The sequence below is a fragment of the Malaclemys terrapin genome, chromosome 9 (assembly GCF_027887155.1).
Source record: "Malaclemys terrapin pileata isolate rMalTer1 chromosome 9, rMalTer1.hap1, whole genome shotgun sequence".
NCBI classification, from domain to species: Eukaryota; Metazoa; Chordata; order Testudines; family Emydidae; genus Malaclemys; species Malaclemys terrapin.
In genome coordinates this window covers 75,007,346-75,032,342 of record NC_071513.1, presented here as the reverse complement: position 1 = coordinate 75,032,342, position 24,997 = coordinate 75,007,346, and the positions used below count along the sequence as shown (strand labels likewise).

At 42.0% G+C, this 24,997-nt stretch overlaps 1 protein-coding gene and 1 long non-coding RNA gene across 2 annotated transcripts in view; one reads left to right on the top strand and one right to left on the bottom strand.

Annotated features, from left to right (window-relative positions):
- Positions 1–24,997, top strand: part of SLC9A9 (solute carrier family 9 member A9) — a 328,270-nt gene that overhangs the window by 94,303 nt on the left and 208,970 nt on the right. Inside the window, exons 5-6 of the mRNA XM_054040764.1 lie at positions 6,700–6,815; positions 21,612–21,717. Coding sequence (XP_053896739.1) covers positions 6,700–6,815; positions 21,612–21,717 — 222 coding nt within the window. The remainder of the gene's footprint in view (positions 1–6,699; positions 6,816–21,611; positions 21,718–24,997) is intronic.
- The window catches only part of LOC128843714 (uncharacterized), a 71,505-nt gene continuing 61,690 nt past the window's right edge, over positions 15,183–24,997 (bottom strand). Inside the window, exons 3-4 of the long non-coding RNA XR_008446336.1 lie at positions 17,218–17,305; positions 15,183–16,054 (exon numbers count right to left, since the gene is read on the bottom strand). This is a non-coding gene — a long non-coding RNA (uncharacterized LOC128843714). The remainder of the gene's footprint in view (positions 16,055–17,217; positions 17,306–24,997) is intronic.

Genomic DNA, 24,997 nt, shown 5'->3' with positions numbered 1-24,997 from the left:
CTTCTAAGTGGCCTCTTCCTAATTCTTTGGAGTCTTTCAGCGGGTGATAACACGAACAGCTGAGATCTCAAGGTTGCATCTGTAAAGGCAAAATGCAACACTTAACAGAGGCAGCATTGTTCACACCAGACAGAGCAATGATTCCCCTGTACTTAAGGGCAAGCACAGCCTACACAATAGCATAATTTGCCCGTCCCAAAGCTGATTGTTTCACGGCGTACTGTCCTCTGGGTTTCTGTGCCTTGGGGAGAGACAACAGCTGCAGGGGGCCCCTATATTGAACACTGTCCCCACATTTTCCACAAGGGGTCATCCTGGAAGATATCTCACTGCTGAAGGTGACCTGGGAAGCAAGGGAGGGTCTTCTACTGAAATGCGGCTTCCACCCTGGCCCATATGCAGCTTGCCTGTGTGCAGAAATGGATCCTCCCACCCCTCACGGCACAGTGGTGCGGACATGTTAGCCTGACTGGGACAAGGATCACAGTGGCTCTCCCAAGAAACCTGCACAAGCACATTGCCCAAGTTCTGGATGAGACCTTTGAAGAGATCACTGAGGCCGATCACAATGTGAGAGAGCACATCAACATCCTATTCCACATCTAGGCATGCATTCAGTCCTAACCCTCCTTGCCCCAAGAACCCACACCAAATAACTTCCTTCCCAAAATAAAAAACCGCTTACCGGGCACCTCCTCTGGTGTTTGTCCTTCCCCAAGCATCGGCCACCACAACTGTCTACCTTCCTCCTGGCTTGGGAACAGCTCCTGGCTGCATGCATCTAGGGATTCCGGGGTGTCTTCTCTTCCTCAGCACCCTCGCTCCTGCTTTCCTTCTCCTCCTCCTGCCTTGCTGAACTGGTCTCTGAAGTGTCCATGGTGGTCCTCGGAGTGGAGGTGGGGTCTCCCCCAAATATCACGTCCAGCTCTTTGTAGAAATGGCAGCTCGTGGGGGCACCACCGGAGCGGCAGTTTGCCTCTCAGGCTTTGCCGTAGACATTCCGCAGCTCCTTCACTTTAACCCTGCACTGCAGTGCATCATGGTCATGGCCCCTTTCCATCATGTCCCTTGATAGCTGCCCGAAGGTATCGTAATTCCTACAGCTGGAGCGCAACTGGGACTGGACAGCTTCCTCCCCCCAAACACTGATGAGGTCCAGCACCTCTCCATTGCTCCATACTGGGGATCACCTGGTGTGTGGAGGCATGGTCACCTGGAAAGATTCGCTGAGAGCACTCCACACCTGGCTGAGCAAACAGGAAGGGGATTTTCAAAATTCCCAGAGAATTTAAAGGGCAGGTCTGACAGTTGGTCACCTGAGGGTAGGGCAGTAGAGTTCAAAGTGATGACCACAGTGGCTAGAACAAGCATTGTGGGACACTTCTGGAGGCCGATCAGTGCGCCTTAACAGACCAGGGCGTCCACACTGGTGCTGCGGCGCTCCAGCGGGAGCGCATCAAACATTATTCCACTCGCCGAGGTGGAGTACCAGGAGCACTCTAGCCGTGGAGTACGGGCACTCTACGTACTTTGCCAGTGTGGACACGTCGTGAGTTAGAGCGCACGGGGCTTCTTTAATGCGCTCTAACTTTCAAGTGTAGCCATGCCCTTAGTGGAGTTTAGTGTGTGTTGATGAGAGCAATATTTGGCCAGTATATGTCATATATCCAGGTGAGTGTGGTTATCTAAATATTTTCTAAAAAATTGTTGGTATTCATATCTCTATATATAATGAATCCAGTTCTGGCCTTGGATAAGGACACAGCTGCCACTGACATCATTGTGTGCCACCCATATTTAAGGAGGCAGTACCAAACCAATTCTTTGTAATATTAGATGTATTGGAAGTATATAGAAAAACAGAATAATTAACTACAGTTCTTATTATCAAGTGAGCTCATTTCAGGATTACTTCAAATGCAGAGTTAAATTATGTGTCTTTTATCTCATTACTACTTAGGGCTTGTCTACGCAGGGAAATAGTCTGGAATAGGTATAGCTGACTAGATGTTCCACACTAGCTCCCCATGCGGACACTCTTATTCTGCACTAAGAGTGTCTTTGTGTGGTTTATCTGAAACTACTTTGGAATATAACTTCCAGACCAAAGTCGATTAAGATGAATAGCACAAAGGTACTTAGTGTGTAATAAAGTATCCACACAGGAAGCTAGTGTGGAAGAGCTATTGTGCTTTAAATTCATACCCTTGCTTATTTCACAATAGCTTCCCCATGTAAACAAGCCCTTCAGTACACAATCCAATGTTAGGCCTTCTCTACACTACAGAGTTTTGTTGACAAAAGTCATGTCAACACTCAAAATCATTTTAATAAAAATCGATATTGCATGTTCACACTCGCTCCCTCTGTCGGCAGAGCGCATCCACAGATGGGGCACTATCACCCACAGTGTGAGAAATTCCCTGTCGGTACCTATCCTACAGTCCAGCTTGACACCTTCTGCCGCTAGGTGGGAAGGCAGAGCAGATCATGGTGCATCTTGTGACTGGACTCAATGTCCCATGATGCATTGTTTTCTGTCCCAGCATTCCATGGGCTTCCAGCTTTCTTTCGCGGCATTTTACAGTGGTCCTTGTTTGCTGTTCACCCCGCCATCTCTGTGAGAAAGGATGGATACCGTACTGCTCTACTATGCTCTAATAAGTCTCATGAAGACATCGCCGATGGCAGTGCAGTTAATCACGAAGTTCCTAACTGAAGAAGACTCCCAGTTCCCTGACATGCTGTGTGATATGGATAGGAGCAACTTTAGATTTCTTTTGACACTCGCGCAACAGCTGCAGACTGTGTACCATCACTTTTAGGCTCAGGAAAAAGCACTGGGTGGTGGGATCGCATCGTTATGCAGGTCTGGGATGACGAGCAGTGGCTACAGAACTTTTGGATGCAGAAAGCAACCTTCCTGGAACTGTGTGCGGAGCAAGGACACCAGAATGAGAGCTGCCCTGTTGGTGGAAAAGCGTGGACGTGGTGATTGCTGTGTGGAAGCTGGTGACTCCAGACTGCTACCGATCAGTCGCAAATTAATTTGGAGTTGGGAAGTGGACCATTGAGGTTAAATTAAGGCAAGTGTGCAGGGCAATTAATTGCATCCTGCTACAAAGTACCGTGAATCTGGGAAATTTGCATAACATAGTGGACAGCTTTATGGAGGGGTGATAGATGGCAAGCATGTTCCAATTTTAGCACCAGACCACCTTGCGATGGAGTACATCAATAGGAAGGGGTACTTCTCCATGGTGTTGCAGGTACTTGTGGATCACTGTGGGCATTTCACTGACATCAACATAAAGTGGTCCAGGAAGGTGCATCTTCAGGAACACCGGCATGTATAGAAAATTACAAGTGGGGACTTTCTTTCTAGAACAGAAGATTATAGTGGGGGATGTTGAAATGCCCATAGTGAACCTGGGAGACCTGGCGACCCTTAGAGCCATGGGAGACCTGGGAGACCCTTACAGCCATGGCTCATGAAACCTTACACAGGAAACCTGGACAGCAGTAAGGAGTGGTTCAACAACAGTCGGAGTAGGTGCCGGATGACAGTGTAATGTGTCTTTAGCAGATTAAAGGCGTGCTGGTGATGCCTTTATGGCAGGTTAGACCTCAGTGAGGATAATATTCCCATGGTCAAATCTGTATAATCTCTGTGAAGCTAAGGGTGAAAGATTTGCTCAGGGGTGGAGTGTTGAGGAAGACTGCTTGGCTGCTGATTTTGAGCAGTCAGGTACCAGGGCTATCAGAGGGGCCCAGAGGGGGGCAACTGGAATCAGGACAACTTTTAGGCAACTCTTTGAAAATAAGAACCAGTAATATATATCTCTATGATTGGTGCTGCAATGTTACATTACATGTAGTTTTCCTAGGAAGCAATGGTGAAATTTGGGGCCATACATTCCAGTAAGCAAATTATTAAACTGCCTATGTATGTACTGGTAGTGCCTGCTATCTCAATTTGTAGGAAACAAATCATTATTATTATTACTGCACAAGAAACAACACACACAGACAAAGACGCTTGATGGGAAAGGAGTTACCAGGGAAGGGCAGACTTTCAGAGCTGTATGTAGGTCCAGCTATCATTTTGAAAGTTGTCCAAGGGAGTGGAGTGAAGGGGAAACCGAGAAGTCCCATAAAGCAGAAAGGACTTTGCAGGAGGAGGTTTTTTTGTGGGGGGAGGGCCTGGAAAAGAGTTCTGAATATGCTATAGGGGAAGGCAGGCACACATCTGCTCAGTCTGCTGCATTATTAAGGACTTCTGCATCTGCGTTTGCTCGGCAATGACTTTAATCATCCGCTCAGTAGCATCCTTAACAAACTCCTGATTTTCTTTTCTGTCCTGCCTTTTGGCTTCCCTCCACTCCTTGCATTCCCTTTTCTGTGCATTGGAGAAGTACAGTACCTCGCGGAACATGTCTTCTTTGCTCCATCTTAGGCGCTTTCTTATTTGGCGGAGACACTTGGCCGGTGTGTGTGTGTGTGGGGGGGGTTACTCAAGGCCACATCTGCCAAAGCACAAGGAACAATGCAGAGAAGCATGAGTGTCTAGTTCACTCACAGTATTGAAACATTTCAGTAAAATACACCTCTGGTAACATAACAATCACTTTCTAACTGATCTTTGGCAAGCTCACATCTTGGTGAGTACCCAAAACATGGTGTGTGTTGGCTGGGGGCACTCTACATGGGGAAAAGAGCACTCTGCAAGTGTTGCATTGCAGCCAACTAGGGGGAAAATTCTAAAATTCTCCCACACTTTTCCACAGGCTGGGGTCATTGTAACAGATATCTCACTGTTGAGGGTAAGCAGGAAAGCAAGGGCACATCTACTCCATGCTCGTGGCTTCCCCCCAGTCTCTATGCTGCCTGCCTCTGTGCCGCTTTGGTCCCTGCACAAGTGATTGCCGAATGGCGCGGGAAAGTTTCCTACAATGGGGGAAGGAACAAGGTAGCTCTACCAAAGAACCTTCGGCAAAGGATTGCCGAATACCTCCAGGAAACTTTCCTAGGGATCTCTCTGGAGGATTCCGGTGAGATCTCAGCATGCATCAACACCCTGTTCCACCGTACTGATTAGCTGCACAGGGGAATGTCCAGCACACAGAAACACAGCCAGCCTTGTACATTTCTATACCTTGAACCCACCTCTGCACTACACAAACCAGCCACTACCAGGTGTCTCCTCTCCTGCTTCTTGCTCTCCAGAGAGCAACTGCTGAGACTGGCTAGACACCTCCAGAGTGGTGAACAGTTCCTGGCTGCCTGCCCCACTGGACGACCCCGCTGGGAGTGCCACATCATCGTCTAACTCCACCTCTTCATCAATGACTTTGTCCTCCAGGTTAGGTCCTCTTTCCACTGCTTCCAGACCCACCAAAGTATCCACGGGGCTCTTGGCAGTGGAGGTGGCGTTGCCACCGAGGATAGCATCCAGCTCCTTATAGAACCAGCAGGTCTTAGGTGCAGCACCGGAGCGATGGTTTGCCTCCTTCGCCTTATGGTACACCTGCCTCAGTTCTTTTATCTTTGCACTTCAGTGTGTCCCGATCATAGCCCTTTTCACATAAGCCTTGATAAACCTGCCCATAAGTATCAAAATTCCTATGGCTCAAGTGCAGCTGGGACTGTACAGCCTCCTCTCCCCATGTACTGAGCAGATCCAGCAACTCCACAGTGGTCCAAGTGGGTGAACATTTGCTGAGATAAGCTGCCATGGTCACCTGGGAAAATGCGATGAGACCTCTCCAGGCTGAGCCAACAGGAAATGGAATTTCAAAAATTCCCGGCCCGGGGCTTCGAAGGGGGATGGGCAGATGTAGTTCAAACTGCTGACCAGAGCGGTCAAGAGGGGAATTGTGGGACACGTCCTGGAGGCCAATTAAAGCGATAAAATCAAGTGTGTTGTCTACACTGGCACTTTGTCAGCAAAAATTTTATGCAAAAAGCCTTATGTCTCTCGTCAGGATGGCTTTATTTTGTTGCCAAAACAGGGCATTTTCACCGCCAAAAGTTGCATCGCAGAGTGAATGTATTCACTCTTTTGTCGACAAAACTCTGTAGTGTAAACAAGGCCTTAATGTTTTTTTGTGAAACTGGCAGTCCTGTAGCACCACATTTTAAAACTTGACTTGTTGACTGATTTTTTGGGGGAGTGTTAAATATCCATCTCATTGTAATGACTAACTTGCCGTTTTAACTCAGTCTATATTGGAAGCATTAAACACACACACACACACACACACAGAAAACAATCCATTTAAGAACATCAGAACAAGTCAACACAGCCACTCATGTCACTATGTTTGTGTGAAGACTCTATAATGTTTGACAGATTACTTTTGATCATCTCTTCTTTAGATTACTTTATTTTATTTTTGTAAAATAAATGGCTAAATGTATTGTCATCTGTCAGCAGGTGAATAAATTGCTAATATTCAGTAAAAGGTTTTTGCTCTTCAAATGTCTAGACAATTTTGATACAATATTTCAACAGCTGAAACAGAAGTCGATTTATATGACAGCAACAATTTGTGTTCAGTACTCATACAATAAGTGTATTTAAAAGAAGTTGCAGAAGACAACCTAGTGGTTTAAATAGGAAACTATTTAGTGTTGTGAAATGAAGAAAGTAAAAGTGGAATACTATGTCTGCATCTCTGTCTTTCTTTTCTCTGGCAGGTTGATAATGTATGGCTTTGTGAAGGCCATGCTACATGTTGGCCAGTTAAAAGGAGGGGATTTTCACTTCACGGACTGTTTATTTTTTGGCTCGTTGATGTCTGCTACAGATCCAGGTAATTGTTTAATTTTTTTTTCATTTTTGGCCACAAAACTGTCAAATGTGGAGACCAGAATATAATGTTTCCATCTGCCTTCCTGATTTTACTCCATTTGCTGTTAAATAGCTGATAGATATTCTCGTAACCAGAAATGTTAGGTCAAAAGAAACATTTCACTATCTGGAAAGATTCTTCTCTTATTTATGTTAGTATTTAGTTTAATTGTGCTTGTTTAGTCCACAAACTTTGAAATGTTCAAATGGACCAAACTCTAGAGGATGCCTCCCAGTGTCACTAAGGAATAATAATACTAGGAGATAGATCCTTCTGTTCTAGATACGCAGTGTCAAATGTAACATTGATGTAAGAGGGCGTACCCTCCCCACTTGTGTATTCCTCCCCCTTTTTAGGTCCTGATCCAGCTCCCAGTAAAGTCAATAAGAGTCCTTCTATTGACTTTAATGGGAGTTAGATCCTGCCCTTAATTATCAATATGCTTATAGATTTTCCAATTGTAGATACCTTAATTCCTGATAGGTTGTCATTGCATATGTAATAATATGTGTAATATAGAAATGGGCCAGAACTAAAGCCCCAGGTCCACACATCCCTGAACTTTGGGAAAGTTCTGATCCAGATCCAAACTTTGCAGCCCAGACCAAACTCTAGCAATCAGCAACCAATATTACATGTAATTTAATGCCTACTTACGTAAAGTACCTAAACCATCTCCAACAGCTCTTCCAATATTCAGTCTTGTCTTGTTCTCTCATCCAGTTTCAATATTTCAGACAGTGTTATTTGGTCCCTTTAATTCTATCCAGGCATTTTCAATTTCTCAAAGAGATGGAAATTTGAATTAAATGCTTAATTGCTTTAATGATAGACAGTCAAAAGCATTTCACTGTGGTGTAGGATCTGCTAGTGGACATACAATAGAATGTTAACCATAAAAACTGTACTAATAAGAGAACTTATTCTACTTATTATTGTTCAAATATTGGACCTTGATGTGTGCTGCTAGACTAGGAATGAGAGTGGCAATTGGACATGATAATTGGTGATCTCCTAACAAACGAAATTATCTGGTCAAATGTTATAGAAATAAAATGGAATAATAAATTACTAGCTAAGTAAACATTGTATTTTCCACCTGATTTTTCATCAGTACATTGGATTACAAGGTGTTGTTTTTTAAATAAATGGATTGTAATTGCCCTTGGTTGTGAAAAGAGATTAAGCCTAAGAAGGTGGTAAAAACTGATCTGTTGACAAGGCAGAAGTTGTTTCATATGAGCTTCTTATTTATCAGATTAATGACAAAATGGAACAATTTTATATTATATGTGAAGAATATAGCTCTTAGAAATTTAAACACAGATATGCAAATGAGAGGTACAGAATATTGTGACATAAGTGTTGAGAATGGGAAGACAGTGATGTAGCAGTCTAGAACTTGTTTTTTGTTTGTTACTTTCTCATACATAGTTTTATATAAAATCAATAAAGAAGAGGTTCTCCAATATGCAAGATGCTTTCCCACTGAACTTGAACATAGACTTGGACTACCACTGCACTTGTGTTTGGACACATTGGGGAAAGTGTTTGAGGGTCTTGAAAATATACCTAATACAGATTAAATCTGGGAACACTGCAAAATACTGTAGAGACTTATGAAAACGTGTTCAACTATGAAGGAAAAACTGTAATACTGAGAATTTCCTGAAATACATTTTAATATTTTTCATTGCCTAAATTTTTTGTTAAATTCCCCTAAAAATTTCTGCATTAAGTTTTGGGATACCTGGGAAATCCCCTCTGATTCTGGAATGTAACCACACCATGTCTGCAATACATCCTTTTTATTTTCCATGGCCCGTAGAAAACAAGTTCTGTCTGTCCCTATTGAATCTTTCATTCTACAAAATATGTCTTACCCTAATAATTCTTTAGAATTATCAGGAGAAGACAACGATGTTCCAGGCAAACCTTCAGATGGTTTTACTTCATTTTACTTGGAAAAGCACAGGCTTCTATATGCAGAATTCTCCCTTCTGTGCTTATGTAAATGTAGTTTTAAACACCAGAGTTATGTGTATATTTTTTATAATGCTGATCAAGTGGCATAATTTATCAAAAGTAAAGCAAATCAGGTGTAATTGGAGGTATCATCTATTCTCATTACAGAAGAACATAATCAATCAGCTGAGAACTCTTGTGATCAACTGGATAATTAGTGCTATTACAGGTGCAGCTTTAAGTACCTCAAGTTTTGTGGCTAACTAGATAAGATACTTCAGTAATTTTGAAGTATTAACAAGAGGAATTTAGTCCTGCTTGCCTGCTTTTCCTGGCTGAGCTTGCATTATTAAAAACGTTACTTTTGTTAATTTATTAAGCTAAATACATTGCATCCTAACCTGCTGAGGGTTTGCGCTATGATTTTATTGTTATTATGTGTATGAAAAGGAAAAAAAGAGGGGGTTCCTTTTCTTAATTTTGGGTTTACATTGTTTTATAAGACTTCCTAAAATAAAAAAAATAAAACTAGATTATTTTTTAATATCTCATTTTATAATTCAGTATGGGCAAAGAAGGCATTCAGATTACTGAGAACAGTTATGTCTGAAGCAACCCCTCTCTGCCACATTCATACTAGTGACATTATTCAAACGTATAGAGTGAGGAAATATTCAGGCCCAGATTCTCAGCTATGATTCTGCCAACAGTACTATGGGGCTGATGCAGCAGCTAGGAGTTATGGGGGTGTATGGACTCCCCAGTAGAGTTGTTTGCAAATATTTTCATGGAAAATTTGTCCCTGTTTTTGTCATTTCAAAATTCAACACACTAGCCATCTCCTCTATACCAGCATCAGCAGGTGGTGACTTAGAAGCCACAATGTGGAAACTTGTCCTGAGCCTCAGAGATCCACAGCAGTTGAGATCCCCATGCAGTACATTATTTGTAACAGTGTCCCAGGATGGGTCATCTGCAAGGACTGAATTTGGGACCTCTGGATCTAAAAGCAGGACCCTATACTGCTTGACACATAGTAGCAGACCCATAAACCTGTTAAGCGTCCAACCATAAGAGGGAAACAAAGACTTGCACATGGTTAATGTAGCTCTACACTCCCTGTGATCTCCATATACCATGATGATCTTCTCTGGTCTAGATAACCCCTCGTTAGGGTTATTTTCCACGGGGAGTCTAGTACTGTGCAGCTGCACTGTGGTGCATGATCTGGGCCTCAGTTTATATACCCTGTTTCCCCGAAAATAAGACATCCTCCGAAAATAAGGCCTACTTACAGTTTTGCCTCTCGTTGTAATATAAGGCATCCCCCCGATAATAAGACCTCCCCGATAATAAGGCATCCACCGATAATAAGGCATTTTTCATTTCTGAAAAATAAGACATCCCCTGAAAATAAGACCTAGCGCATCTTTGGGAGCAAAAATTAATATAAGACACTGTCTTATTTTCGGGGAAACAGGGTAGCAACACAGCTGGAAATAGTTGATTCAAATAAATAAGTCTGAGCATATTGTTCCTATCCGGTGAAGAAACAAAAATGTCAGTCTTCCAAATACATGTGTGTTACCAGATTTGCCCATTACTTTGGAGTATGCTCATTTATTAAGGTTACTCTTTGGGAGGGGGAGGGTCTTTAATTCTGTCAATGTACTGCTTGTGTCACATGTGTTTTCATATGGAGCTCTACTTCTCCCTTCTCCAAGTCCCCTCCCAGTGGAGCTTTCCTGCAGGACCTAGGTTCCCCAGGGCTGGGTTCCTCCAGCCCCAGAACCAGATGAACAAACACACACACACACCCCTACCTACCTACCTACCTGAGTGGACTGGGTCAATCAGCACTTTTAAGCTGACCCCTTATATGTCCCTGGACGCAATAGGCTGGGCCAAGCAGCACTGTCAACTGCAACCCTTATATGCCACAGGCATCGCACCGGAGTAGAGTAAGCCTGAGCAGGCTGGGTTGAACAGCACTTCCAGGCTGCCACCCTTATATGCCCCTGACTCAGCGGACTGGGTCAAGCAGCACTTTCAAGCTTCTACCCCTATATCCCCCTGGACTCAGTAGCCTGGGTCGAGTAGCACTTTCAAGCTGCCACCCTCATATATCACAGGTTCAGCACGTCCCTATCCCCGCTTTCACATTACAGTTGTACTGGTAATAACCCACTTGATGAGCAAACCCCACAGTATTTTTGGGCGCTACAGGGATCTTTAGCTTAAGTAAGAGAAGTGTTGCTGCAGAGTAACTGGGGAAGCTAAAAACACAAAAGAGTAAAGTTCAGAGAGGCAAGCAACCAGCTTAAACATAAAAGTTATTTATTGAATAATAGTGATAACTACACAAGGAGACCCTAAACCAACATAAATTACATTATTAAAGGTTACAAAAGTCATATATAGAAAACTATACTTGATCAAACAAGTCAGGGTTAGAAAGTTCTACCTGATGTAGAAAAGAAAACAGAAAGAGAGGGATCTCACCACTTCCATGAAACTTGAACTGGTCAGGGTTCCCAGGTGACAGGCAGAGCCCCCAGCACGATCAATCAGGAGAAGATGAAATCCCAGTGGAACTGATGCAGAATTTGGATCCATGCATCAGAATACATTTGAGTGTGGGTAAGGGTTTTTTTTGCGGGCAAACAACAGTGGTTCAAGGGAGAACATTAGATTTGTTTATGGATAAACTGATGACTCAAGGGTTTTCTTTAAGCTAGACAATAGGAGCTGATCACTCCTAGCTATGGGTGGCATTCCTTCCAGGGAGCTCACAATGCAACTAGGCTGCTTCAGTATTTTTGATATCAATCAAGGATTTATTATTAGAATTGGTCTGATAACTACTGAGCAGGGTGTGTGCAGTCATGGGTTCATTAACATCTGGAGAAGAGATCCCCCATCATGCAGTGCTTCCTTGCTTTTCTGGTCCCAGAGTTCGGTGCGGTTCTTGCCTTGGAATCTCTGTTCTCCATTCTGTATGCTAATGGAGATGCCTCCCTGTCCCATCTTTGATGAAGATGAGGCTAGGGGAGTTTCCTTAATCCTATCACTCTTGTCAGGAGGGGTCTAGGTGTGTCTCCCACCACCCTTCAGTGCTCTCTGCAAGTCTTTTCTCTGGTGGGTTTTGGTTCAAGCAGAGGCTGGAGGGGAGGGGGGATGTCCTTCATGAGTCAGACAGGCTAGATACTGCGCCCTGGTTCCCCAAGAACACAGAGCTGACTGGTATCATGTATGCCGTATAATTTAAGATCTGCTGTGGTTACAAGTGCATCACTGACTTAGAGTACCCCATCTACCATAGTAAAGACTACATATCCAGGCCTGCTTCCTCTTTTCATTGTGCTGATGGGTGAAACACAAAGTTGCATTCAGATAAATATCCAAAATTCCTTATTATCTGAAGTTCATGTTGGGATATGCCCTCAATGTGAGTTAACCCTCTGTTCTTCCATTGGACACAATCCATCAGCAAACCCTAGCTCCTCTTTCTGCTAATTCTCCCTTCAGTAGTAGCACCCTTGGTAAGATCCATTTTTTCATCATCTGGTGGCAGATCTTTTTTTCTGAGAGAGGACTGTGCAATTCACCCCATTGAAGAAGGACCCTCTGCTAGAGTGAAGAGAGGACCTCATAACCTGTGCTGAAACAGTCCTGCTATTAGGGATAAATTAAATGGTAAAGGAGTCTTTGCATTGGTGAAAGTGAAAAAGATATAACAAACTGAACTGACTCTGAAAAAAATTTGGATTCATTTATCTCTTGGCCAAATTCATTTGTTCATGTTTAGTTTCTATCAACTAAGCAATCTAAATGTTGTACTATAAAACAGACCTTAGGCATTTTATTGGATTCTGGCAAGGGACATTCCTTCTTGTGTCTGAAATTCTCCTTGGCCAATTTATGATACTAAGTTATAGATGAGTAGCTTTGTAATGGATGCATTTCAAAGGTTCAGGTCAGATAACTGGTTATCTGAAGCTGATATCCATCTCCTTTGTTCAAAGTAAGGCCAGATTTTTGAAAGAGTGGGCTCCCAGCATTTCCAGACATTTTGATTTCCTTTCTTGGGAGATTTTAGCTGTAAACAACAAGAGAACAGTTTCCTTTCGATATTTCTGCACCTCTGATTCTGCTCCTGGCTGAAGTCAAGAAGTGAAAAGGTGTGTTGGAAAGTAAGTGAAACATTAACCCAACATTTTCAAACCTTGGTTCCATTCTAATTTGGAGTAAATTCTTACTCAGTTGTATCTGACTTCCTAATCTCAAATGAAAGTTTCAATAATTAGAATATAGAAATAATTAGAACAAAAAGCTGAGTCCCAATTCTTTCCTTCCTTACATGGACGTGTAGTGGTGCGGGGGCCCTCCCACTCCAGGTCCTCGGGAGTCCACCTGCCTCACTATGTCACTGATACATCGGCCGCTGTGGGGAATGAAGCAGTCTCCGCTTGCAGCTGGGGCCCAGGCCTGTGATCAGGCTGGGTGGGAAACAAACAGTCAATTGGCCCCAGCCTTGGATCAAGGTGGAGCAACCCAGAGTCTGGGGCCGGGAGACTGCGACCCCTGGGTTGGGGTGGCAGGGGGGACGCAGGCCCACCCACTCCACTGCGTCCCAGCCCAGGGCCCTAGCAGTGACAAAGCGCTTTGTCGGTGGGTCAGCAGGGATCCACGCCGCAACACGCTGACTCACCCTCTGTCAGCATTGCAGCCAGACAGGAGTCTGCTACCCCTAGGCCACTTCCACACTCCCCTTCTTGGTGTACCTGTTGCTGTGAGGAGGGGTCAAGGTTTATGGCGACTTCCAGGAACGCGAGCAAGCCTTTGGGGGTCTGGTCCATTGGTGGTCCGGGCCAGTTGTCTTCTCCCTCTGGGTTCAGGTCCAACAGCAGTCTGGGCGGTCCAGGCCAGTTGTCTGCTTCCTCCAGATCTGAATCAGCTAGTGACCCTGGTGGCCCAGGCCAGTCCTCTACTCCCTTGGCACCCTCCGCCGCTTCCCAGCTCGGGAGGCCACAGGAGGCATCTGTTCTCTCCAGTGGTTGCCTCCCTACTGAGTTTTCTGGGCCGCCTTTTATACTTTCTGCCCCTCCCACCCACTTCCTGAAGGAGGGGCAAGTAGGCCCTGGTTCCGCCCACCAGGGCTCAATGCGGGGGCCCTCCCACTCTGGGTCCTCTGGAGGCCACCCCGCCTCACTACAGGGTGCAATTCTTGTTGACTTCAAAACTGGGCAAATATTCTGCATCATTAATAGCAGTAAGAAAAATTAGTCAGAGCAATGCTCTGATTCTGTGTACTCACAACTGGATAATATGAATGCCATGGGTGTTCACATTAGCAAAATGACTTGACCTTTGCCTTAACCATAATAAAATGGGAGAATTGCTGGAAAGTGCTGCTTTAGGGCTTTGTCTTGGGTGCTGTTATTAGCACACTATTGTATAATGACATTCCAATCTAAAGACATTTTACTTACCCTTAGCACTTTAAAAAAAAAACTTCTGACATTTAAAGCATGGGAAGCACATTTACCTCCACAGAGGTTTGCTGAAGCATAACTATTTCAAAGCTACATGAACTCCCTTACCTTTGGTCATATTGATAATCACAAGGCCCTTTTCTATTTGGAGTTACTATGGTTACAGCTGCACAGAAGATGTGAGTTGTACTGTGGTGTGTGGGGATTTTTTATAAAAATAGATATTAACCACCAGCTAGAGCAGTTCAGGCTCTTTACAAAATCACCGCATTGTGTTTAAAAAGATAATTCATAAAAACAGCGGTAAGACATTTCATAAACTGTGTGTAAATAATGTAAATTTAAAATATCTTTGTAATTAAAATGTTTTGTTGATGCTTTCTCCCTTTTTCTCATTGAGCTAAGACATGAGTAGGATGGGTGACTAGTAGTGTCAAGACTCTACAATTCAAATGGGAACTGTTATTTTTAGAGAAAAGCCTTTTCTGTATGGGTGGTTTAATTGGATTGTCTCTCATCTTATTTTCTTCCAATTTGCCATTGAACTGACTGTTAGGATCTGGGCTTATCAGATATGACAGATGATTGTTAACTTTGTTATAAGCAGAAGATTAAGAAGAGACAATGGCAGCCCCTTTGATCATTGTTTCCAGTATAGGTATTTAATATTTCATTTTATATATAGTTTACTCTTTTATTTTGATCAGATCCTCTTTTTTCTAAATCACATATACTGATCTCATTTATTTTCTGGCTCCACTTTCTGGGTCTCCTAGTTCTTTTCAGCAACAGAACAACAAGAAAGTATTGGATATTGTTAGTCTGAATACTGCTGTGATTTCTTGACATTTCAAGAATGTTTTTACAGGAAATTAATTACAGAAAATTACAGGAAATTAATAGCAAGCGGAGCTGCTCCCATGTATGCCAAAAATATCCTTTATAAACCAACTTAATAGACACCTGTGTTGACTTGGGTAGGGCCAAGATTGTGCTAGATTGAGCATTTGCTAACACATGTTACCTCAGGGCATGAAATACAGAAAGGAGAGAACCAGATTTGTCTTAGCTCAAATACTAAGAAATTCCCAAACACTTCATCAGCTTAGGTTTCCTGTCACCGTATTTTTTAATGAAGATCATCAATGTGTTGGGAATCAGGACATTAATACGCCATCTGCACTTATGGCAGAGTTTTCTACTTCATCAAAAAAGTATTTGTGTGCAGTTCTCAAGGCAATATCTATCTATCTATCTATCTATCCCTCCACTTATACTTACATGGAAATCTGAGAGCAAGATTTCAATCCTGAAATAGACTAAATTATTTAAGCAAAAGTAGTTTGACTTTTGCATACTCACTATACAGTATTTGGGGAAGTACCTTGATTATTTATCATACTATATATAACCTAGCTCTATCTATTCTTAAATGTCTTCAAAAAACAACACAGTGTAGCATCTAATACTATGTTTTATTTCTAAGTATAAGGTAAAACTATGGTATCACAGATGTTCTGTGATAACTGTTGGCAAATGACTTTTTAAAGGAGATCATTCTAATTTCTAAAAAGCATTCTCACTGTAGTATAATTTAAGATATCATCCTCCAGGTATCTAAGTATTGATAAGTTATTTTAGTAGGTCCATGCATCATCCTGATTACTACTTACATGCACATATGGCTTTCTGTAAGCAGCTCACAATTAATCCTGTGACCTGCCATTCAGCAGAAGGACTCTGTAGAATGAGAGGGAAAGAAGTACATGCCATAAAAATAGATATATAAATCTCACATCTGGTCCAAATTATTGCAAATTCTGATTCAAAATAATCATATAGACTATCTTTGAGGTCTTAACCCAGGTCAATATGAAATCCAAGCCATTGTAGTTTACAACTCCAGAACTCTTAGTTGAGAGACTTCTAGAATCTATCCGAGGCTAGACAACAATCTGTGGTCATCTACACTTGCAAGTCTTATCTTATCTTCAGCTCATATTTTGAGAGAGCTTGTTGGTGTGGTGACTTAATGGCTGTAATGTTTGTTTTGATTCTTCTCTATCCTTTTATTCATTTTGTTTGAAGACTCATAGACTCATAGACTCATAGACTTTAAGGTCAGAAGGGACCATTATGATCATCTGGTCTGACCCCCTGCATGCTGCAGGCCATAAAACCGTCCCTGCCCCTTCCCTGGACTCTGCTGTTGAAGTCCCCAATCCTATTTTTAGTGACTTCAATCGGCAGAGACCCTCCTGCTAGTGATCCCTCCCCCATGCTGCGGAGGAAGGCGAAAAACCTCCAGAGGCTCAGCCAATCTGCCCTGGAGGAAAATTCCTTCCCGACCCCAAATATGGCGATCAGTAAGACCCCGAGCATATAGGCAAGAGTCTCCAGCCTGACCCCTGTTAGCCATTATACTATTTACCTACCATTGCTTGGTTTTCCTTGACTACTATGTTATACCATTAAACCATTCCCTCCATAAATTTATCTAACTTAATCTTAAAACCAGACAGGTCCGTCGCCCCCACCGTTTCCCTCGGAAGGCCGTTCCAATATTTCACCCCTCTGACGGTCAGAAACCTTTGTCTAATTTCAAGCCTGAACTTCCCCACAGCCAGTTTATATCCATTCATTCTCGTATCCACATTAGTACTAAGCTGGAATAGTTCTTCTCCCTCCCTTGTATTAATCCCTCTAATATATTTAAAGATAGCAATCATATCCCCCCTCAGCCTTCGCTTTGTCAGACTAAACAACCCAAGCTCCTCTAGTCTCCTTTCATACGACAGGTTTTCCATTCCTCTAATCATCCTAGTGGCCCTTCTCTGCACCCGTTCCAGTTTGAGATGCATAGAGAGATATCTTTGTGCAGGCCTGGATTCTTGATTCCTTACATTGGTTTTGTCTGGGTTTACTTGTCCTTTAAAGCTGGTGGCAGAATCTTCCAGGACCAACATTAGTTGTTCTGAAGGGGTGGAGGTCCTGTGGGACAGAAGGCACAGTTATTTCATAAATTCCAAGGCCAGAAGGGACCACTGTGGGCATCTAGTGTGCCCTCTGGTATAACACAGGCCGTAGAACTTCTCCAGAATGTTTCTTAGAGCAGATCTTTTAGAAAAACATACAATCTTGATTTAAAAATTCCCAGTGATGGAAAATCCACCACAACCCTGGGTAAGTTGTTCTAGTGGTTAATTACCCTCACTGTTAAAAATGTATGTCTTATTTCCAGGAAGAATTTATCTAGCTTCAACTTCCAGCCATTAGATCATGTTATACCTTTCTCTGCTAGATTAAATACTTGTTCACCATGTAGATACTGATAGATTGTGATTAAGTAATTCCTTAACCTTCTCTTTGTTAAAATAAATAGATTACGCTTCTTGTGTCTATGGCTGTATGGCATGTTTTCTAATCCTTTAATCATTCTTGTGGCTGTTCTCTGAACCCCCTCCAATTTATCAACATCCTTCCTGAATAGTGGACACCAGAACTAGTCAGAAGTGTCAGCTGGAGATTCCCCTGTTTATACATTCCAACACACCAGAATATTATGATATCCTAACATACCAGAATATTTCAACAAGCACCAATCCCTTAGATCATTGTTTTTTACACTGTAGTCTTTTCTGCTCGGAGCTCTTTGTTAAAATGTCCCACCACTGTACTAGTGCTAGTGCCGCTCCCCTGGGTGGAAACAATAGCTGTTGGCATTTTTACTAAGAGGGAGGTTAGATAGAATAGTGGCTAATAATGTTGGCGGGCAATCTGCAATGGTGAAAGATTGTAATGACAATTTCATTGTAAACTCAGCCTGTGAGACTCTTCCCTAAGGAAATTTAAGACTTTTCTAGTGTATGGTCAAGTCCAGGGGAAACAGGAGAGAGAGGGGGTACTTGAAAATGGTAAAACCAAGCCCAGCCCTGAATGCTCAATACCAAGTATAGATGGTGGCTTCTTGCTTGCTAAGTGGAAATGGGACAGCAAGAGAGAACATGCTCCTCCATCCAAAAACTATCATATATAGTACCTTCCAATGCAGCAGCATTTTCATTATTTCCCAGTAAGATTCCTTTCCTTTCCTTTGTTTCCACTCCTCATTTATAAGTTGCTTTATTAGGGGAAGCCAAAGTGGTACATGGGAATTTTGCTTTAGAACAACATTCCTATGTAGAACTCAGGATCAACTAGAAACACGGGTGCACATGGGTTGAAATCCACACCTCATCATGCAGCCCTCAGCATCAACAACTACAGCTCTTTTGATTTCATGCCCTGAATAAGGGAATCTTTCTAGAAACCCACCGATACCCACTGAAGGAACTGAACTGAACATGGTGAACAAGTATTCAATGCTCATTTCCCTCTCTGGTTTTCTGTCTCATGTAGGCTCTTTTTGCAATTGTTACAGGGGTCTCTCCTCTGTTTTTGGTACCAAACAAGCCCTATCAGAGTTGGATCTGGAGTTTAATAAACTTTGAGGGAGAAGCAGTGGAATCAGTGTGGCAGTTTGTGATTTAGGAAAGAAATCCAGGTCACTAAGGGCTTGTCACTTAAAATGCTACAGCAGCACAGCTCCAGCACTGCAGCTGCACCGTTTCAGTGTAGACACTTCCTATGCCTATGGCAAAGGTTCTCCTGTTGGCCTAAGTAATCCACCTCTCCAAAAGCCAGTGCCTAGGTTGACAGGAGAATTATTTCATCAACCTAGTGCTGTCTACACAGGGACTTAGGTTAGCTTAACTGCATTGCTCAGGGGTATGGATTATTCACACCCGTGAGCAACATAGCTGTGTTGACCTAATTTTCTAGTGCTGTTGGCTTAACTAAGTTGCTCAGGGATGTGAATTATTCGCACCCCTGAGCAGTGTAGCTGGGTTAATCCAGTTTTCTAGTGTAGAACAACCCTGTTGGAATTTCCCTCTCCCCACACTGTTCAGGGATTGCTGGGAGATGCTGTTCTATGGCATTCTATCTATAGCTTGGTCCAGGGGCAGGGCATGTTGCAAAAAGGATTTATCTAAACTCTGCCTTCTCTTCAGATGTGGGAGAAACTTTGAGAGAGCTGGAGGGGCTAAGAAGTCTCTCCCAGAAGAAGGGGCAAGTGATTCATTATTCTGTTGATTTCTTCATTATTTTTATGCATTTTAGGCTATGTCTACACTAGCACTGTTGTCTGTATAACTTATGTAGCACAGGGCTGTGAAAAAACACACCCCTGAGCAACATACATTACACCGACAGAAGTGCTGGTGTGAACACCACCATGTCGGCAGGAGACGCTCTCCCACTGACCTAGCTACCACCACTCATTGGGGGTGGTTTAATTATGTCTACAGGAGAGCTCTCTCCCATCGGCATAGAGTGCCTACCTTAGTACAGCTGTGCCACTGTAAGCTCTCTAGTATAGCTATGGCCTTCATTTCATTTGACTTGGAGTCAGACCCCTCTAGAGAGGGGCTCTGATAACTTCCAGAAGGCTGGGGGAGGAAGATACTTGAAAGGGAAACGTTTTTTTGTTTGTTTTCTTGGAAATAACTTCGTCAGTGTGGATCTTTGTTTGGTTTGGCCTGCCACACCTATATAAACTTTTCTGTTGACCTTAGTTACTGTTTACTTTTCCTATTACTTATTTCGCAGTTTCTGGATGATTTAGTTGAGGATTGGTCCTGCTTTGAGCAGGGGGTTGGACTAGTGACCTCCTGAGGTCCCTTCCAACCCTGATATTCTATGATTCTATGATTCTGCATTTAAGACCTTGTCAATAACTTAATATTAGAAGTGGCAAATGCTTGTTTTCACAGATATGGGAGACTGAATCATTTTCTATGGAATAGGGCATCCAGAATGGTACTTCAAAGCTGTTGTGTTAATCTGGATCATGGTACATGAAACCCCATAGGAGAACTGAACATCATAATTGGGACTCTAAACTAATACTAGATTCCAAACACTCCCACTGGTGAACACGTGTTGGAAAATCCTTTCAGCACTAGTTTCAGTTCTACCAATATTCTGTACATAAGGTCCAAAGTTCTAGAAAGAGAAAAAAATCACCCACACAAAGCAAACGTTGGTTTGTGAATCTTCCGTGGTAGCTTTAGTGTAAAAATTCCCTTTTCTGAAATGTCAGATGTAAACCTGAAACCCTGGAGGCACTTCTAAACTTCAGGATTCCTTTGCTATGAAGATTTAGTCAATTGCACAATTATGTACCAGGATGAGCGCCAGTGAAGCAAATGCAGTGAGATACTGCGTAATTTTCCAAACATACAAATCATTAGGAAGCTTGACATTAAATTTTTGGTAGAAAGGGAAACCTCTGTTTGTTTCATGAAAACAGTGAATATGAACAGTAATACAGAGTACATGCACAATACTTTTCACCCATAGAACTCAAAGCACTTTACAAAGATGGGTCAGCATTATTATGCTCTGTTTACAGATAGGGAAACAGAAACACAAAGAGGCTAAGTGACTTTCCCAACATCAGTTTCCTTCTGACCCAAATTGAACGAGTTATTTCATCACTTTCCTGCTTTGAGCAGGGGGTTGGACTAGATGACCTCTTGAGGTCCCTTCCAACTCTGATATTCTATGATCAGTAATCTCAAAATATAAATACAAGTTTTTAGGAAAAAAATGTTAAAATTAATGACACTACGTGCTTTATAAACATCAAAGAATTAAGCCTCACAATCTATTTGGGAGATCGGTAAGTATTAGCATTGTCTTGTTCATAAATAGGTAAATTGGGGTTCAGATTGCACAGGAGGTCCATGGGAGAGCCAGGGATAGTCCCCGAGTCTCCTTACCTCCAGTTCTGTGCTTTAGTCACAAGACTATTTCCCTGATATTAGGGGTAATTAAAGGTATAGTTTTAGTTTGTGTAAGACTGAAAGGTGGCAGGGAGGGAGTGGACATTTCTAGTTCATGTAAAGCAGCAAACTCTTAAAATTATTGCTGGATTTAGGGAGCTGGTGTACTTAAATGTATCCCTTTTCTAATGTATTTCATTCAATTAATGTGCAAACTGTCATGTTACAGGTTTCAGAGTAGCAGCCGTGTTAGTCTGTATCCGCAAAAAGAACAGGAGTACTTGTGGCACCTTAGAGACTAACAAATTTATTAGAGCATAAGCTTTCATGGACTACAGCCCACTTCTTCGGATGCATTGTTTAGACGTTAAAACATGCTTATCAAAACTCATTCCCTTCCCTTTAGCTCATTAGCTATTCTAGAATTATGAAAATAACAAGCTTGCTTTGCTCTGTATGTTTCCTTCTAGTGACAGTTCTGGCTATTTTCCACGAGCTGCATGTGGATACAGATCTGTATACCCTCCTTTTTGGAGAGAGTGTCCTAAATGATGCTGTGGCTATAGTTCTCACATAGTAAGTACAAACATCTGTATTCCTTAAACAATGAAATAACTCTGAATTGTCTTGGTAAATAGCTCTCACCATACAAATATCAATGTAGAGTTTAAAGATTGCATTAAAGGGGTACACTTCTGGAAATGTAATTGGTACATTAAGTACTCAATTTGCAATGTTAATGGGAGTTGTGTGTCTGAACTGCAATTTTTGGTTGTGAATACTCAGCCCAGAAAACAATAAATGTTTTAAATGTGTATATTAAATCTGATTCATGTTCTACTCTAAACAATGTGTCTGAATGGAGTTGTGCTACTGGATCCTGTAAATATGGGAGGTTTGCCAGATTGGAGGCAGAAGTTCAGGACCAGAAACTATCTCACTCCTTTTTTCTGCAATCTATTGTTTTCCAAGGCAAAACCACAAAGCAGTGCAGTGTAGTACTGCTTATCCCCCTGTGTCTATTAAAACCAGCAGGCTTTCAGCCAGTAAATGTAAGATAATATTTCATAGCACCTTTCATTCCCAAGGATCCTAAAGCACTTCACAAATGATTGGCTCCATTTACCCTGGGTTTATGCTGCCATATAAACACAAACCCTAACTACGTGATTAGAAGGTTCCCAAGTTGGCTTCAACTGCCATGTCTGGCACAGCCTATCATTCTTTGGACCATTGCTAAAAACGTAAAACAACCGCCCCACTGCACACTCAGAATGTGTTCTTCAAAGTTTCAATCAAACCTGATTTTCATAAGCATGCCAAAAGATACTTCTCATCAATGAAGACTATTTCCCTGCTAAATGTCTTCTTTGGACACTACAGCTGTTCAAAGACAGATTTCAGGATTTTTTTTAAATTGCGAAACATTTTTTCCCCTCTCTCTTTATAGTCAATAACAATTTAACTTTTTTGCTGATATGTCCAGAAATATTTAACAGGCAGTTACCAAGTCTGGAAAATTTACAATCATATAGATAAAAGATTTGAAACATATAAGCAACTGAAAATAGGGGAAAGGGGGTAGTACAGAAATATTCCAGCAACCTTAGATATAACTCTCACTACATGCTCTAGCTATACTAAAATATGAAAATAACTAACAAGTGAGTGAACAAGGCCTTGGTTCAGAAAAGCAATCCTATTCTGCAATTAAGCATGTATTTAACTTCTGTTGACTTCAATATAAGTTATGTACATGCTTAAAGTTAACATGGATGAAACTAAGCACATGTTTAAGTCTTTCTTGAGTCTGAGCTATAATGCAGCCACCTCTGGGATGGAATACTGTCTGATAACGCACAGCAATACTGTCTGATAACACACAGCAATACTACTCATAAGTGCTTTAAGGACAAGGCATGTAGAAGAATTTCATACCCTATTGAAGTTATAAAGTGAATTTTGGTAGACAATATGTAACGAACCAAACTGGGGATTTTTCTCCTTTGTTGTGACGGCTTGTTTTCACAGACAGTACATAATTCTTGCAAGATATGTAAGATCAGAGTTAACACTCATAGTTAATTGTTCATTGTCTAAATACCAGTCCTCTTACATTCCCCTACACTTAAGCCCTGCTATTGTTTTTAGAGCAAGAACAACATTTCCATCTACTGTCAAGAGTGTGAGCACAGAATCTGACTATTATATGCAGCACAGATGTCACATTCAGTAAATGCAGTCAGAACGTGTACCTTAACGGAGTATCTGTTGTATCAGAAAACAAAATGGACAAAGGGAAATTTAAATCAGAGACTAAAAAAACTGAAAGATTTGTCACAAAATAAAGCACACAGTTAAAATAGGAATCTACTGTACTAACCAAACATATAAGAAATACACGGATGGGTTTCTGTCTCTGATTCTATTGTATTTGAGCTGAGCTAGTGCAGGATATCCTAGCGAATAGTTATGTAACACTTACCTAGAAGCAACTCAAACAAACAAAGAAACAAAAAAGCCAGAATCTGTAAAATATCATTCGTTTTCAGCAGTTGGATTGCCAAATAACATAGACTTCTTCAAAGGTCAAACTCTGAGGAACCACTGAAGTACAACGCAAATCTCAAAAGCCCAGCAATATTGTATAGTCCACAAGTCAGGAGTTTCTAACATCTCCTCTTTTCCCAGTACACAAATACAGGTCATAGGGTTTAGTCCATCAATCTGCAAGTGGAGACTGAAGATAGATAGGACTATGCTTGCTCTAAATACTGGTTTTTCTTCAGAGCTTTCTCATCTGCTTTTCTCTGTTTCTGACAGATTGTAACCCTAGTCTCTGCAGTAGGATCTGTTTACACTAGCAAGCTAATATATTTTTCTGTATATTTTCAGTAGTGAAATTTGTGTCGGACAGTAAGGGAAATGCCTACACTCCTATAGATGAGGTTGAAAAGAATCTGGGTGATGTTTAATTTCTAGCCTAAATAATGAGTTGTTGTACCAATTGTGTAAACCTCAACCCTACCATGATCTTCTTTTCTGCAGGCTTTTAAGTAAAGATGAACTGCTGATAAAGTCAACTTCAATGACTTAGCACCCCGGTAAATCAAACAACTTCCTTCTAGTTGCATGCAGAAGTATTGTGTTCTAGTGCAGCAACTTTCATCCCATGGCACAGACGCCATTTTATTTTTATTTTTACTTTTTAAAAGTGTTACTCAAAGTTTTTTTTCAGTGTGGTGCAGTGGCAATGAGTGTATAACTAGACTGGCGGGGGAATATTTCAAAATGTGAAGCTCTATACACAGAAAGGATCAGTAGTAATAATACAGTGCAATGCTCGTTCATATATTATTTAATGAGTAAAGAGAAGAGAGAATGAAAGAGGAGCTGCAAAATGTGTTTCGTCGGACAGCTGAAGAAACCCTAGGCAAATGGCTGCAAGGCTGACTCATTTTAAATTCTAAGGGGGATCTTACATTTATGCATACTGCCTCTTAAAGGTGATTAAAGTGATTAAAAATGATTTGCCCGACCCTTTGTGGGTTCAGTGTGGGTTGGGAGGAGAGAGAGAAGGTTCAGTGTTCCTCCAGCTCCACTTCACCCACTCATGGACAACAAACATGACATGGCTGCTTGTCCTTCCTGAATGGAAGGGACAGCCTACTGCACACTAAGAGGGGTCATGTTGTGACAGGTTTGCTCCCCCTATATTTCTCCTCTTTTATACATCAGTCAGTGAGAGGAGGATAGTACTCAGGTGAGCTCACACGACACCTTTTATATACATTTAGTAAGTGACGCTACTCAGTGTGCTACCACAAGAGGGATTCCACCTGCCTTTAAATAACAC